General features: G+C 50.3%; 1 protein-coding gene across 4 annotated transcripts in view; it reads right to left on the bottom strand.

The window, feature by feature from the left end:
- The window catches only part of SIPA1L3 (signal induced proliferation associated 1 like 3), a 312,831-nt gene that overhangs the window by 138,863 nt on the left and 156,775 nt on the right, over positions 1–17,193 (bottom strand). For all 4 annotated transcript variants that reach the window (XM_034944253.3, XM_034944252.3, XM_055103150.2 and 1 more), the window contains one exon: positions 4,669–6,500. In XM_034944253.3, the coding sequence (XP_034800144.2) occupies positions 4,669–6,190 (1,522 nt within the window). In that variant the 5' untranslated portion in view covers positions 6,191–6,500. The remainder of the gene's footprint in view (positions 1–4,668; positions 6,501–17,193) is intronic.

The raw sequence follows: 17,193 nt of genomic DNA, 5'->3' as shown, positions 1-17,193 counted from the left end.
GCGTGAGCCACCGTGCCCGGCCAACACTGCTGTTTTTTCCCTTAGGGTAACAGAGGCTTTAGCCAGGCATGGGACACGCCTCCTGCTCCCTCCTCTACCTGACAGCTGCCTCCTCTTTTTTTCTAAAACATGCTGCTATCTTATAACCCTTCCAGGCAAATAGTTCTTCCTGATGTATAACCCAAGTATCTCATGCTCGTGTGGGTATCCGCCAGCGGTCTGTCTTGATCCAAGTCCACAAAGTTAGCATCTACCCACCACCGGAAATTGTACTGGTACATTGAATGTTTAACTGATGGTTCTTGTTCTCATGAGATGCTCTTGGCAAATCAAAGGCTAATCTAAGAGCAAAATACTGTGTGGTAATTAATGGCCCCGATCAGAACAGCATCTGCAGGGGGTTCGACAATCTCCAGTTGATCAGAGAATAGAATAAACATTGTACTCTACAGATCACAGATACCAGCTTATTCCTGAAGCAGCTACAGGGGCTGTTGCTTTTTCCATCAATGCATATCTAGCTCCTTGCGAATCCTAGCATATAGTAGGCACTCAATAAACACTGACCAATGACTTATTTACTAGCTTTGACAAAGATTCTTTGCTTGGCCAAACTTTAGTCAGGCTTTGGAATCTTCTCCTAGGCCCATCTGTGCACCTCCTTGTAAAATCTAGTTTTAACAAAGAACCCTGCGCAAAGTCAGTTTAGCAAGAACCCTACCCCCCAACCTTATCCTCAATATCTGGACATCTTCAACACCTGATCAAGCTCTTCATCTTCCACCATCCAAAGGTGATGTCTGATCATCCTGGCGTGTCATCAGCAACATTAGGTTGGTTTAGCCAGAATCTTCCTTACCGCTGACATTTCTTCTTAATAGTTTCTTCCATGCACTGATCCCCACCCTGCTTCTTGGCTATAAATTCCTACTTGACTATGCTGTATTCAGAGTTAAGCCCAATCTCTCTTCCCTACTGCCAGACTCCGCTGCAGTGGTCCCTATGCCTGCTGTGATGGTTCTGAATACATTCTTTACTGTGCTTTAACAAATATCATTGAAGAGTTTTTGTTTTTTGAGACAGGGTATTGCTGTGTCATTCAGGCTGGAGTGCAGTGGTGCAATCATGGCTCACTGTAACCTCTGCCTCTAGGGCTGAAGCGATCCTCCCATCTCAGCCTCCACAACAGTTGGGACTACAGACATGCACCACCCCACCTGGCTAAATTTTTAACCTTTTTTTGAGGTCTCACTATGTTGCCCAGGCTGGTCTCTAACTCCTGGGGCAAGTAATCATCCTACCTCGGCCTCCGAAAGTGCTGGAATTACACTTTCAGGGAGCCCTTGTGCTTGGCCAGAAAGTTTTTTTTCTTTAACAGCTTTCAGGGCTACAAAGAAATTTTTAAAAAGAAAACGGCTTTTTTTTTTTTTAAAGCTCCATGATGAGTACTTCCTACCTGCCTAACAAAGAACTAAGTATTTTAATGTATAATCTTATTTGATCTTTATTTGATCCACATTCCTTTCATGTACGTATTTGTACGTGTAGGTTGAAAAGAATGTGTTCTTTGTTGGTTAGATACAAAGTTAATACATATACAGTGTAAAATCAAGTTTTCATTAGGTTATCTAAATCCTCTAAATCCTTATTTTTCAGCTACTAGATTCTGTCAACTTCAGAGAGATCATCTGTGCACTTCTCCCGCTATGGTTGTGAAGTTTTCTACTTCTCCCCGTAGCGTTTTTTTGTTTGTTTGTTTTGGTTGAGGGGACAGAATCTCACTCTGTCGCCCAGGCTGGATTGTGATGGTGCGATCTCGGCTCACCACAACCTCTGCCTTCCAGCTTCAAGCGATTCTCCGGCCTCAGCCTCCCAAGTAGCTGGGATTACAGGCACCCGCCACCACGCCCAGCTAATTTTTGTATTTTTTAGTGGAGACGGTCTCACCATGCTGGCCAGGCTGGTCTTAAACTCCTGACCCCACGTGATCTGCCCGCCTTGGGCCTCCCAAAGTGCTGGGATTACAGGCATGAGCCAATGCGCTCAGCCAGCCTGATCCATTTTTTAAATCTAGGTACCCCTAAACCAAGTTGCCAGGTATACGAAGGTTCACAACTACCAGAATTTCTTGGCGAACTTTAAGAAACATGAAATGGCCTCCTTAGTTCCTCTAAAAGGTGCTTTCAACCTTTACATCTATTTCATGTGATACTGACATTGCCTCATTGGCTTTTTCCTTGTAAGCAACTGTCTGGAACTTCTTTTTTTTTTTTTTTTTTTGAGACAGAGTCTCGCTCTGTTGCCCAGGCTGGAGCGCAGTGGCGCGATCTTGGCTCACTGCAAGCTCTGCCTCCCGGGTTCATGCCATTCTCCTGCCTCAGTCTCCCGAGTAGCTGGGACTACAGGCGCCCACCACCACGCCCGGCTAATTTTTTGTATTTTTAGTAGAGACAGGGTTTCACCGTGTTAGCCAGGATGGTCTCAATCTCCTGACCTTGTGATCACCCACCTTGGCCTCCCAAAGTGCTGGGATTACAAGCGTGAGCCACCGTGCCCGGCCTGGAACTTCTTTTTTATCCCTTTCTTTTCAATCTCTGTGTCATTCTGTTTGTGCATGTGATATTGATATAATCATCTTCATTTGTCACACAGTCTGAAGGGTAAAACCTATCACGTGGATCAGCTATGGAACAGATACCCCAAACCAAGGGCTGTCTGACTCCAAGTTGGAGCTCCAGTGTCCTGTGGGATGACTTAACTGACATTTGTTATGTTTGACAAGGACATTACTTTAAATATTTTTAAAAACTAGTTGCTGTGAGCTGGGCGTGGTGGCTCACGCCTGTAATCCCAACTCTTTGGGAGGCCAAGGTGGGTGGATCACCTGAGGTCAGGAGTTCGAGACCAGCCTGGCCAACATGGAGAAACCCTGTCTCTACTAAAACTACAAAAATTAGCTGGGCATGATAGCGAGCGCCTGTAGTCCCAGCTACTCAGGAGGCTGAGGCAGGAGAATCGCGTGAACCCAGGAGGCAGAGGCTGCAGTGAGCTGAGATCGCGCCACTGTACTCCAGCCTGGGCGAGGCGACAGAGCGAGACTGCCTCAAAAAAAAAAAGAAAAAGAAAAAAAACAACAAAAAAAACCTAGCTGCTGTGGGGTACTAGCTGCTAGTACTTCGTCTTTTTTTTTTTTTTTTAAGAAAAGTCCTCTATTCTTGGAAAAGAAAAACTTTGTCTAGCTAAAAACCTGCGTTTCCCAGCCTCTTTTGCACACAGGTGTGGCCACTAAGTGCAAGTAGTTGGACCGGGCTTCTGAGAAAGCTCTTTAACGCATTTATGCCGGAGGCTGCAATTTTTTGAATTTTTCCACGAGTAAAAATTCATACCCTGGCAATGTCCTTGAGCAGTAGGCTATAACTCCCACATGCTTAGCGTTCCAATAATGAAACACTAGGCATAAGGGCATAAGGGGGTTGACTTGACAAGAGGTCTGCCTTTTTGTCCTTACCCTTTCCTCTTTTTCTCTGCCTGGAAACACAGATGTGACGCCTGGCACTCCAGCAGCCATCTTGGTGTGGAGCAGTGGGGGATCGTGCCATGCACTAAGGCTGACGTTTCACTGATGCTTAAGACTGACCATACCAGCCCTGGGCTGCTGAACTCTGGATTTCTTCACAGGAGAGTCCCTTCTATGTTGTTTAAGCCTGTTACTAGCAGTTACAAGCAATTCTCTTTTTTTTTTTTTTTTTTTTTTTTTTTTTTGAGACAGAGTCTCACTCTGTCACCCAGGCTGGAGTGCAGTGGCATGATCTCAGCCCACCGCAACATCTGCCTCCTGGGTTCAAGCGAGTCTCCTACCTCAGCCTCCCAAGTAGCTGGGATTACAGCCACATGTCACCATGCCTGGCTAATTTTTTTGTATTTTTAGTAGAGATGCGGTTTCACCATGTTGGCCAAGCTGGTCTTGAACTCCTGACCTCAAGTGATCCGCCTGCCCCAGCCTCCCAAAGTGCTGGGATTACAGGCGTGAGCCACTGCGCCGGGCAGTTCCAAGACTTTTGTATTCGCTGCTCTGTTCTGGGAACAGTGTCTGCAATTTGCACATGGTGACTTTAGCTTGGTACTCAAACTGCACCTGCCTCGGAGGCCCCCTCTGACCATCCCCCACTGGGATCTGCCCCCACCCTCCGACACTCCATTTCCTTCTTCCCTGCTGTACTCTTTTCCACTGCATTTAGCACCCTACAATCCCTTGTGTATTTTTCGTATTTATCCTGTTCTACGTTTGTGTTACCCATGAAAACATTAAAAGTGCTAGGAAGACAGAACATTTGTTTTAAGCTGGTTGATACTACATCCCCAGGCTCTAGAGAGTGCCTGGCACTGAGCTGTCCCCAAGCCCATATGTGCTGAGTAAATGCAGAGCTGTGTCCTGTAGCTCAAGGTTTATGGAGTGCTGCTGTGTCAGACACAGGGCTGAGGCCCGGGTGGCTCTGCTCACCGGATCTTCACAGCCCTCCAGAAGGGAGGTCTCTGTTCCCGCCACATCCTCAGTGCCAGAGCAGGGCCTGGCACAGAGTGAATGAATGAGTAGTGGGGGTCTCGGAGGCAAGCCTCGGCCCACCCAACCTTCCCACACAACCTTCCCACCCACACGCCATCCGTCACCTTTGCCCACGAAGTAATCCTGGTAGTAGCGGGCGCCCAGGTCCACATGCTCGATGCTGTACTGCCGGGGCCGACTCTGCGTCCGCTGCTGCTCCTTGGGCACTTCCAGCACCGAGATGCTGGCGTTGGTGCGGTAGGCGCTCAGGGCGGGCTCTGCCAGGTGGCCCTCGCCGCTGCTCGGGGAGCCCACGGAAGCCCGGGAGAAGCTCACGTTGCGCTCACACTCGCCCCCGATCTCATTGCGGAAGTGCGGGCAGCTGAGCAGCAGGTCGTTGCTGTTGTCATCGCCGAGGTCCTGCTCCAAGTTCTCCTTGCAGTTTAGGTCCTCTGTGCTGGTGAAGGCCGGGTCCAGGCCTCCGAGGCTGTGGGCCCGCGAGGCCGTGAGGGAGGCCATGGCCGAGGCGGCGGAAGCGGCCGAAGCACCCGTGGTGGTGTTCCGCCGCTGCGACACCGACACCCTGTTGGCGACCGCCTCGTTGAGGTCGAACAGCATGCTCTGCACGTCGAAGTGGGCGAAGCTCTTCTGACACACCCACGGCCTGCTGGCTTCCGGGGGGCTCCGGCCCTCGTCGGCCTCCCCCGGGGAACGCCCAGCCTCCCCCTCGGGTTTGCTGCTCCTTAGCTTCCGAAAGATGGACGAGTCCACCGTGTCCCCGCCGCTGAGGCCCCGCGCAGGTTTCTTCCGGGCCTTCTCCTTCTCCTTCGTGGGCTGCAGTGGCAGGAGGCTGTCCTTGGCGGGCTGCCCGTTGTGGGAGTCCCCCTTGGCTCCGCCGCCGCCCCCCATGAGGTGTGGGCCAGGATCTGCCCGGAGGAGCTCGGTGAGGGCCTGGCAACCCCGGGCGTCGGGCTGCTCGCTGCGGAACTCGTTCAGGATGTCGAAGAAGCTCTGCTCGGGCATGCCCTGCACGTCGATGGACGAGGTGCTCCCATACTCGCGGAAGAGGGGCAGCGCCCCCGTGTGCCGGGCCCCCCGCGGCTCCCCCGCGTCCTCCGCGTCACACTCGCTGAGGGTGATCTCGCTGCTGCTGCGGTGCCGAAGGGGGAGGAAGGCCCTGCCGGGGGACCGGGGCCACCCGTCCTGGAACTCCACGTCTTTGGACCTTCTCCTGGAGAGTCGGTGGAAGGCTTTGGACCCTGAGGAAGCCGGGGTGCTGGTGGGGGGCTGTCCGTTCTGTATGCTCCTCATGGAATGGGCCATCTTGGTGGCCTTTGTGCCATCTGTGTCCTGGGAGGGGCTTGGGTTGCTGTGCTCTCTCAGGGTCTCCCGCTTGGGCGGCCAGTCGGCCACCCTTGCGCGCACGCCCATCTTGGGCATTGCGGGAGTGGTGGGGCTGGGGCGGGTGGTGGCGGTGGCGGTGGCCGGGCTCTCGCCAAGAGTCTGGGACATGCTGCCATTCTGGGCCCAGAATCCCAAGGGAGCATAGTCCCCTGTGTGTGGCCCAGGGAGGACATCGCCCACCCTGGCGCCACAGCTGGCTGCCAGGTCCACACCATCGCTGGGGATGGCCCGATAGGTGGTCATAGTCCACGGGCACTGGAGTGCTGCTGGCCCCGTACGCTGTGGTGTCACTCTATGGGGTCCCCCAGCCCTCAGCCATTGTTCAGGGCAGCCAGGCCCAGGATGAAGGATGCTGGGCCCTGAAACCTGACAGGAAGGTTGTGAGCCTGTGGAGTCCAGTTCTCCACCATCGCTGTGCACAGCTGAGCCAGGACAACCTCAGGAAGCAGGTGCTGTCCTGGGGGCTCCAGACCGAGTGGCTCAGTAGCACAGAGCAGGCAGTAGCTGTGGTCGCCCGCCAGCTGGAGGCAGCAAGGATGTTGTCCTCGCCATGCTGAAATGGAAGAAAAGGAAAATATGAGCTGCGATGGCCGTGTTACTGCTCCCAGAAAGTGGGACATGTGACTTTTCTTGACAGCCTTACTCATTAAAAAAATCTTTTTATTATGGAAATTTGCAAACATACTCAAAAGCAGAGAGGAGACTGAGTCACCCATCAGCTACAACAACCACTAACTATTTTCCATTCCCATTTCATCTATTCACCCAGCCTTGTGACCTTCTTTGTTTCTGATAGAATGTTTTAGAGTAAACCCCAGACATCATTTTTTTTTTTTTTTTTTTGAGACAGAGTCTCGCTCTGTCACCCAGGCTGGAGTGCAGTGGCATGTGCTTGGCTTATTGCAACATCCACCTCGAAGGTTCGAATGATTCTCCTGCCTCAGCCTCCCAAGTAGCTGGAATTCCAGCATGCGCTACCATGCCCGGCTAATTTTTCTTATTTTTAGTAGAGACGGGGTTTTGTCATATTGGCCAAACTGGCCTCGAACTCCTGGCCTCAGGCAATCCCCGCCCGCCTCAGCCTCCCAAAGTGCTGGGATTACAGGCATGAGCCACCATACCTGGCCAGACATCAGGTCATTTCACCCATAAATATTTTAGCTTTTATCTCTAGTACATAAGATTTAAAAAACAAAATTACAGTAACATTATCATACTCATCTAAATTAACAAGAATTCTTTAATGTCATGCACTACCCTGCCTGCATTACATTTCCCATCATTGTCTCGCAGGTGTCTTTTGTGAGCTGGTTTGTTCGAAATCATCCTCTGCTTATGCAGGTATTTTCTCAAGTCTCCTCTACTCTACAATGGCCACCTTCCTTTATTTTGATGCTCTTTACTTGTTGAAGGAAAGGGGTCACCTGTCCTGTGGATTTCCCCACTTTCAGGATCCCTGAGGTGCCACTTAACATGTTCCTCTGCCCCCTGTATTTCCTGTGAACTGGTGGCTTCATGCAGAGGCCAGACTATTGTCCACCTGCTCTGTTGTTTGCTCAGCTCAGCTACTCTGCCAGAAAGGAAGTGAAAATGACAGATGAGTCAACATGAGCACCAGTGGAGTTTGGGGAGGAAAGCCGCAGAAGGAATGTCTCCAGAAATCCGTGTGGTTACTGCAGACTATGACTGGGTAAATCAGAGCCCATCACTTTTTCACTGAGATCTCCCCAGTGACTACTTACTGCATTAAAACACCATCCAAACTCCTTCCCCTGCTCCACAAGCCCCGCAGGATCTGGCTTCCATGTCTCTCCCCATCCCTGACTAAGCTCTGATCATACTGGCCTTCTTTTCTGTTCTGATGCACCAAACCTTATCCAGGACATCTGATATCCTTCCTCAGTCCTTCTTGGGGCTGGTTCCTTCCCATGATGTCAGTTCTTCCATGGAGACTTCCGGCTGGGCACGGTGGCTCACACCTGCAATCCCAGTACTTTGGGAGGCCAAGGCGGGTGGATCACTTGAGCCCAGCAGCTCAAGACCAGCCTGGCCAACATGGCAAAACCCCATCTCTACTAAAAATACAAAAATTAGCCAGGCATGGTGGCATGTGCCTGTAGTCCCAGCTACTCAGGGGGCTGAGGTAAAAGGATCGCTCGAACCCGGGAGGTTGAGATTGCATGAGCCACGATCACACCACTGCACTCCAGCCTGGGCAACAAAGCGAGATCCTATCTCAAAAAAAAAAAAAAAAAATCCCCAAAAACAAAAACAAACACAAAAACCTTCCCAAATCACCCTATAGAGACAGAGAAGCCCGGTCTTCTGGAAGCCTTTCTTAATTACCCACTCTACTTTCTTCCAATTTTTCTTAGCAGTAGTTCGTTCTGTCTACTGGCTAGGTCCACCACTCAAATGTTGGCTCCAGAATGGCAGGGATGTCTGTGTTGTTCACTGATGCATCCCCAGCGCCTAGAACAGTTGAGACGGAGTCTCGCTCTGTTGCCCAGGCTGGAGTACAGTGGCGCGATCTCGGCTCACTGCAAGCTCCACCTCCTGGGTTCACGCCATTCTCCTGCCTCAGCCTCCCGAGTAGCTGGGACTACAGGTGCCTGCCACCATACCTGGCTAATTTTTTTGTATTTTTAGTAGAGACAGGGTTTCACCGTGTTAGCCAGGATGGTCTCGATCTCCTGACCTCGTGATCCGCCTGCCTTGGCCTCCCAAAGTGCTGGGATTACAGGCGTGAGCCATCTAGAACGTCCAGGACGTTCGTTCAGTATTATACATATGAGTGAACAGATGGCCTCTGCCTAATTGGAGGTGTAAGTACCTCCTGATTTGCAGGCCCCTGGGGAAGGGAGTCTGTGCTTCTGTCCAGCACATAAAACACCCTGCGGGGTCACTTCCCTTTGTCTCCACCTTGAACTTCTAGAAGATGAAAATCCTGCTGGAGAAGAAGGGGAAAGTGGGTCGCCGTCTGTGATGGAAGCTGTTGACTGCCCAGCAGCCGTGCCCGCTCCCTCCTGCCAACGGAACTGATTTTGCTCAGGGCAGTGGAGTGCTGCTTTGGGCCACACACTTGGTTCAAGGTGACCTCTAACTTTTCTTTCCCTGGGAATCTAGAGCTGGATGCAGCCGTTCTTGATCAACGGCTATTGGAGCTTCCTGTGTGAGAAAGTAGCAGGCCTCTTCTGCGTGTATGTGTCTGTGTGTGTGTGCGTGTCTCTGTGTATGTCTGTGTGTGCGTGTGTCTGTGTGTGTGCGTGTCTGTGTGCGTCTGTGTGTGTGTGTGCATGTCTGTGTGCCAGTGTGTGTGTGTGTGTGCATGTATGCGCATGTGTAGGGGGGCTTTTCCTAATTTATGCCCAGTTATGGAGCGCACTGGCAGAGATCACAAGGGAAGCTCAAAGCAGATTCAAGGAGCAAATAGCAAGGGGAGCCTGAAGCCTCTGAAAAAGTGAGCACCAGAAGAGGGCAGGTGGAGAGTGGGGAGCAAGGGGGAGCCCCTCTTCCTGGTGCCCCACGAGAACACAAACGATCCTGAAGATGTTGCCGGGAGGCAGCACAGGGATGGGCTAAAGAAGAGAGAGGAAGCTGGAAAGCCCTCAGGGTCGAGTTGCCTAAGGGAGACAGGAGAAAGGCCAAGAGGAGCCTGCACTGACCTGGATGGCAGGGCATCTTCTGACAATCAAGGCTTGCGGGAGTATGGATGTCAGATCATCTGATTTTCCAACAGAAATCAGAAATCTAGAGTTGCATGTAACATTTCCCAACTGGAAAAGCAAAAATATTGGCCAGGCACGGTGGCTCATGCCTATAACCCCAGCACTTTGGGAGGCCGAGGTAAGTGGATTGCCTGAGGTCAGGAGTTCGAGACCAGCCTGGCTAACATGGTGAAACCCCGTCTCTACTAAAAATAGAAACGTTAGCTGGGTGTGGTGGTGCACACCTGTAGTCCCAGCTACGTGGGAGGCTGAGGCAGGAGGATTGCTTGAACCCAGGAGGTGGAGGATGCAGTGAGCCGAGATTGCTCCACTGCACTCCAGCCTAGGCGACAGAGTGAGATTCCATCTCAAAAAAAAAAGAAAAAAAAAAAGAAAAAGAAAAAGAAAAAAGAAAAAACAACAGAAACAACAACAAACTATCATGCAGAGATGATCGGAAGAATTTTCAAAAAACTAATAGTGCTTGCCTCTGTGTGTCTATCCCCACCACTCCCAGGCCCTTCCTCTGCTCCATTTTTCTCCTTAGCACTTATGAACAGGCTTACTTCTTTTTCTTATTCATTTTTATTATTTTTTTTTTTTAGAGACAGGGTCTTTCTCTGTTGTCAAGGCTGGAGTGCAGTGGTACAATCATAGCTCACTATAGCCTCAAACTCCAGGGCTCAAGTGATCTTCCTGCCTCAGCCTTCTGAGTAGCTAGGACTACAGATGCACGTCACCATGCCCAGCTAATTTTTAAATTTTTGGTAGAGGTGGGGTCTTAGTATGTTGCCCAGGCTGGTCTCAAACTCCTGGGCTCAAGTGATCTTCCCACCTCAGCCTCCCAATGTACTGGGATTACAGGTGTGAGGCACCGTGCCCAGCCTCCTCAATGACTTTCTCACTGGCATCTGGGAACTCATCTGCTGCCTCTGGTTGGCAGAAGCTGCTTCTCCTGCCATCTTGACATTTTTTAAGCCATACTCTTTCTAAAATTATCAAACCATCCTTTGCTGGCATTAAATTCCCCAGCTTGAGATCCTCCTTCTTCCTTTTGCTTTAGGTTGCCATGTAATGACTTCACTTTTTCTCGAAGCAAATTACAATCTATAGGTATGCCTTATAGCAATCCTGTACCCACATAGAAGCTGCATTTGCAACACGAGATAAAAATATATCTTGTAAACAGTGCAAGGTTTTTGTGCCTGCTAGCATACATGCAGTGACAACTTCATGAATTTCCTTTTCATTTTTTACGATGGTCCTCACACTGGATTCATTTATCTGGAAATGGCGGGCAACTGCAGCTGCAGACCTCCATCGATGGCACATATCAAGCAATTGCATATTTTCTTGTAATGTTATGACTTTTCTCTGCTTCTTGGGACAACTTCCAGCATCACTAGTGGCACTTTGTACGGGTCCCCTGAGGTTATTCAGGGCTTACAGTATTGCACTAAACATGATGAAAACTAGGTGAGAACCTCTAGGGATCATTTTTTACTGCGATGTGCAATTTGCTGGAGAGACAAACTGCTCATGCGGAGATGATGAGTGTCACACGGTGTTTCAAACGGATACTCACAACACTTGAGCTCACCGCAGTAGCAACAGGAGGTGGTCGCGAAACTATGACGGTAGTGCAGTGTGTACTGCAGTTAATTTCATGCAGTTATGATTTAATTCTGCATGTTTATGTTTGTTTACATTTCTCTTGGCTTGGCAGTGTGTTTGTGTGTGTGTAAGTTTTGATAAATTTTAACTTTTTAGAATGCATTTGCGTATATTTTATGGTAGCAAATGATAAAATAGAAAAATAGACTAATGCACATATATTTTATGTATTCATGACATACCTAACATTTTATTTTTATTTATTTATGTATTTACTTGTTTATTATTATTATTATTTTTGAGACAGAGCCTTGCTCTGTTGCCTAGGCTGGAGTGCAGTGGTGCGATCTCAGCTCACTGCAAGCTCCGCCTCCCGGGTTACGCCATTCTCCTGCCTCAGCCTCTGGAGTGGCTGAGACTACACGCGCCCGCCACCACGGCCAGCTAATATTTTTTGTATTTTCAGTAGAGACGGGGTTTCACCATGTTAGGATGGTCTTGATCTCCTGACCTTGTGATCCGCCTGCCTCAGCTTCCCAAAGTGCTGGGGTTACAGGCGTGAGCCACTGTGCCCGGCCTTAACATTTTATTTTTTAAAAAATATTTTTAGGCTATGTGGTTCATCTGCAAGATCTTTTCTTTTCTGTTTTTTTTTTTTTCTTTGAGACAGAGTGTTGCTCTGTCACCCAGGCTGGAGTACAGTGGCACAATCTTGGCTCACTGCAATCTCTGCTTCCCAGGATCAAGTGATTCTCCTGCCTCAGCCTCCTGAGTAGCTGGGATTACAGGTGCACACCACCATGCCTGGCCAATTTTTGTATTTTTAGTAGAGACAGGGTTTTACCATGTTGGCAAGGCTGGCTCAAACTCCTGGCCTCGAGGGATCCGCCAGCCTCGGCCTCCCAAAGTGCTGGGATTACAGGCGTGAACCACCGCACCCACCCCTGCAAGTTCTTTTCAAATAGTTGCAAATCTCTTTTTTTTTCTGAGACGGAGCATCACTCTGTCACCCAGGCTGGAGTGCAGTGGCGCCATCTCAGCTCACTGCAACCTCCGCCTCCCGGGTTCAAGCGATTCTCCTGCCTCAGCCTCCTGAGTAGCTGGGATTACAGGCATGTGCCACCACGCCCAGCTAATTTTGTATCTTTTGTAGAGACAGGGTTTCTCCATGTTGGGCAGGCTGGTCTTGAACTCCCAACCTCAAGTGATCTGCCCGCCTCGGCCTCCCAAAGTGCTAGGATTATAGGCGTGAGCCACCGCGCCCAGTAAATAGCTGCAAATTTCTAAAAAATTTTCCAATACATTTATTGAAAAAAATTCATGTATACATAACATAGATCCATGCAGTTCCAACCCATGTTGTTCAAGGGTAAAATGCACTTCCTAAGAACATTAACAATAAAAACCTCAATGAAGCCGGGCACAGTGGCTCATGCCTGTAATACCCGCACTTTGGGAGGCTGAGGCGGGAGGACTGTTTGAGCCCAGGAGTTTGACACCAGCCTGGGCATTACAGTGAAACCTCATCTCTACAAAAAATTTTAAAACTTAGCCAGGCGTGGTGGCGTATGCCTGTAGTTCCAGCTATTTGGGAGGCCAAGGCTGCAGTGGGCTGTGATTGTGCCACTGCACTCCAGCCCAACAGATAGAGCAAGACTCTATCTCAAAAATCAAACAACAACAACAACAAAACACCACATACACACACACAATGAGGGTAAACAAAATAAGTATGTGTGGGTCACACTTCAGCAGGGGTTGCTGGTTTGCCAGAGAAAAGTGCAATTATTTTATCTATGGTGTTTATTGTCTCCACTCTAAACTGTCAGTTACAGAATGGCAAGACTGTTTGCTTGAGAGCCTGAACCCTGCCCCACAGTCCGCTGTGCTGGGCACCAGATCCCAGGTCAAGCCGGGATGATGGCCCGCCTGAGGGCGCTGCCTGTCCTCAGCAGCCCAGCCTGTGTTGTGGCTCTGCCTTCAGAGTGCAGAGTGCGGAGGGGGGATTAGTCCTTTGAGGCCACACTTAAGGCTGGGTTGGGAAAACCAGTGGCCCAGATGCGACCCTGACTTGCTTATGCAAGCACCTCCCGACAGATGGGCTTTGCTGATGGCATTTGTTTCCAGCTCAGTCAGAAACCCTCAATCCATTCTGCTCCCTTCTGTGCACACACACAGATGTTCTTGCAGGCCTTGGTCTCTCTGCACAAATCCCTTCTCCTAGCAGCTGCAGTCGAGTCTTCCTGTAACATTCAGAGGCTGAGTGGCACCCGCAGCCTCTGGGACTCAGAGGGTGCACACTGGTCTCTTTCCAGCTGTCTTCTACCGAGCTCCTCTTCCCTAAAAGCACTTGGACCTTCCCGATGGGGAACCCCCGTGATGAGAGAAGCACAGCATAGGCAGGAACCAGACTGCCTCCTGGGCTCAATCCTCGTGTGTCATGGACGGGTTATGGAAATAGTGACTCAGTTTCAATCTGTAAAATGGGTATAATACCACCTGCTCTTACTACAGTTCTGTTGTATATCTTTGGCAGAAGTGCTTCCCCTTTCCCCCCACAGAAGCACAGTTGGAGTGGGCGCAGGACGTGGGCTTGGTCGGCCCAGGGTCCTCTCCTAGGACTCCGTGCGAGGTTTCTAAGAGCATGTGAGGCTGGAAAGTGTCCTTGCTGGGGCAGGGACAGTGGACCTGGCTTCTCCTGTGCAGTGACTTTTGCTGGGGACCCCTGGTTTCTTCCCTCCAGGGCTTCCTTGGCTCCTCCCTGTTTTCTAAGATTGCTCCTCTGGCCTCGTGTTCATTCTGTACATCCTCTGAATTGTGATTCGGCCACAGACTGCCAAGCGTGGCTTCTGCCGCTGGCATCAGAGGACCCCGAGTGACACACGGTGCTGTGTGAAGGAGGGCAGCTGGGGAACTGTATATGGGGAAAACTAGGGCAGCCTGGGAGACAGCAGCAAAATGAGGAGTGAGTGGCAGTGGCAGACAGTCAGTTGGGATGCGTTTGGCTGCGAGTAATGGAAGACTATCCAACGGTGCTTTGCACAGTGAAGACATTTAGTCATCTCATGTCACCAGGAGGCCAGATATGGTGGCTCCAGGCCTGGTGGGAAAGCTGGAGAGCGATGTGAAGCATGTCCCCCCATTCCCTCTGCCTCCCTCCTGTGCTGCAAGTCTTCTGGCTTGCTGCGTCACGGTCACAAGCTGGTGGCCACAGCCACACTTCCCACTGAATCATGGGCAAAGGGGAAAGATAGGGATGGTGAGGGCACCGGTCTGACCCTAATCAGGAAGGAGAATCTTTCCCAGAATATTCCCCTTGCTGCAATCCTTTCTTTTATGTTCCACTGGCTAGAATGTGGATACACGGCCACTCCGGTTGCAAGGGAAGCTGGGAGAGCCAGAATCTGTAGCCATCCTGATTGCCTCTGGGCCAGTGGGGACTTATCAGGGTCTGTTAGAAGAGCAGGCAACCAATGATGTATCTGTGGGTGTAAATGCTCCCAGACTGCCCCTGCGACAAGCAAGCAAGCACCACGGCCTTGGTGTCTTGGCTCCAAAAGGCCCAACTCTGTGAGGGCTGCGATGTCTGCCAGAAGCTCACAGGACACAGCATAGGGAAACACAAGAGCCCTCCAATGTGGACAGTTGTGGTTTACTTTCCCTGTCGCCAGGACTCCTTTTTCCAACAGTCCAGACTTCCCTTTGGGAGCCTCCCCTCTCCAATGGCCACCCAATGGGCTAGAGGTGGGGCTCCTTCCCCAGCTCTGGAGCAACCCATGTGGCCTGATCAGAACCAGTGAGACCGTGATGTCTTTACCAGGAGTGCTGGAGCTGAAGGCTGCGCTTTTCCCTTTAACCCGAAGTCTGAGAAGATGTGAGGGATGGAGTCGCTGCAGCTGTCTCGTAACCATGGGAGAAGAACTATCTGTGAAGGGGACTGGGAGTTAGAATCTGGGGCTGTAGTCATCATTTGAGTCTCTGCATCAAGTTGGACACAAAGTCAGCCCTATTCCATTTCCCACCACTGGACATTTTAGTTATAAAACAAAACAACAATGAAAACATACACAAAAGCCAGTATCTACAACAGCAACTACCATGAATAGAATCCTTCTACGGCCCAGGTCCTTTCCTGAGCACTTCACACCTGTCAATTGCTATGTGTTAACCCTTTCAAAAACCCCATGAGGTGGGTATCATTATTACCTCCATTTTACAGATGAGGAAAGTGAGGAGCAGACAGAGGAAGTAACGTGCCCAAGGCCACATGGCTATGAGTTGACACAGTGGGGACTCAACCCCAGCCCCTTCTTACCTCAAGTCAGGCAGTCCTGAGTTCAAGCACCAGCCTTCCTTGCAATCACAGGCAGCGCCTGGACCTCTGCGATTCTCATTTAAACGTGTGTCACCAATGCGGAAAACATCTCCAGCTCCCACTGCTCTTCTGAGTTCCAAACTCACCTACCCACCTGATTACTTGACATCACCACTTACACATCTCACATGCACTGCAACTGAACATTCCCAACCTGAACTCTTGATCACTCCCCATCCACAAAATGTGTTCCTTCTTGGGACAGGGAGGATGAGCTAAGCTATGCTGCAGTAACAAATGACCCCAGATGCTCAGGGGCTTTCACAACTGAGGCCTGGTTCTTGCTCACATTGCCTGTCCATCACAGGCTGGCTGAGAGCCCTGCTCATGCCAACTTCACTCCCAGCAGACAAAGCAGCCCTTACCTGGGACCCTGCTGATCACAAAGGAAGGAGACAGGGTTGAACCACGCACTCCAGCCTGGTTGCACAGTGAGACCCTGTCTCTAAAAAAATTCTTTTCTAAATAAATATCGGATTGGGCACAGTGGCTCATGCCTGTAATCCCAGCACTTTGGGAGGCCGAGGTGGGCAAATCAACTGAGGTCAGAAGTTCGAGATCAGCCTGGCCAACAAGGTAAAACCCCGTGTCCACTAAAAATATGAAAAAATTAGCGAGGCATGGTGGTACATGCCTGTGGTCCCAGCTACTTGGGAGGCTGAGGCAACAGAATTGCTTGAACCTGGGAGAGGGAGGTGGCAGTGAGCCGAGATCACGCCACTGTACTCCCGCCTGGGCAATAAAGTGAGACTCTGTCACTAGATAGATAGGTAGGCAGGTAGGTAGGCAGGCAGGCAGATAGATAGATAGATAGATAGATAGATAGATAGATAGATAGATAGATAGATAAAACAACATAACTATTGAATGACTGGATGGATGACAACCTCACTCAGGACCAGGGAGCACTGGCTCAGTTGGGGTCTGTGACCCAAGGCAAGCAGGGCCTGCTTGGTGCCCGAGTGTGTCCTTCCCTGGGAAGCAGCACGCCCAAGAAGCTGAAAGCAATGCTTGGAGATAGCTTGTAGGGGTGGGATGGGCTGTCCTTTCACAGGCCTTTGATTAGAGGTGGAGGGACCCCCTGGGTGTTCAGGGCTGCCCTGATGTGCTCCAAGCATCTCTCTTTCAGGGAAACATGATCTAGTCACGGCCATGGAGGCTAAGTGGGCCTCAAGCACTCTGGAGGGCTCAGGGATGTGGCATCAAGTCCGAGGGTTCCTCTCTAAGGCCCAGGTGGAATGAGGACTCCTCCAGGCATGCATCCAGTGACTCAGCAGTTTCTGGGCACGTACAAGTCATTTGTTTATCCAGGAAGAACTAGTTAGTCCTTAAAATGCATCCATTCATCCATTCACTCACACAACAAACACCTACCATGTTCTTATAAATCCCTCAAAAAAGTTCTTCCAGCCAACAAAGCCCTAAAAACATATTCATTTATTCACCATTTCCCAGTCATATATAACTCATTCATTCATTCTACAAGCACCAAACACTCGAAATCCATTCATTTACTCAGTCTATTTCTACTACACGCCACTGCTGTGGAT

This window comes from Pan paniscus, chromosome 20 (assembly GCF_029289425.2).
Source record: "Pan paniscus chromosome 20, NHGRI_mPanPan1-v2.0_pri, whole genome shotgun sequence".
Taxonomy (NCBI): Eukaryota; Metazoa; Chordata; class Mammalia; order Primates; family Hominidae; genus Pan; species Pan paniscus.
The sequence above is the reverse complement of the archived record's forward strand: the minus strand, read 5'-3'. Positions and strand labels throughout refer to the sequence as shown.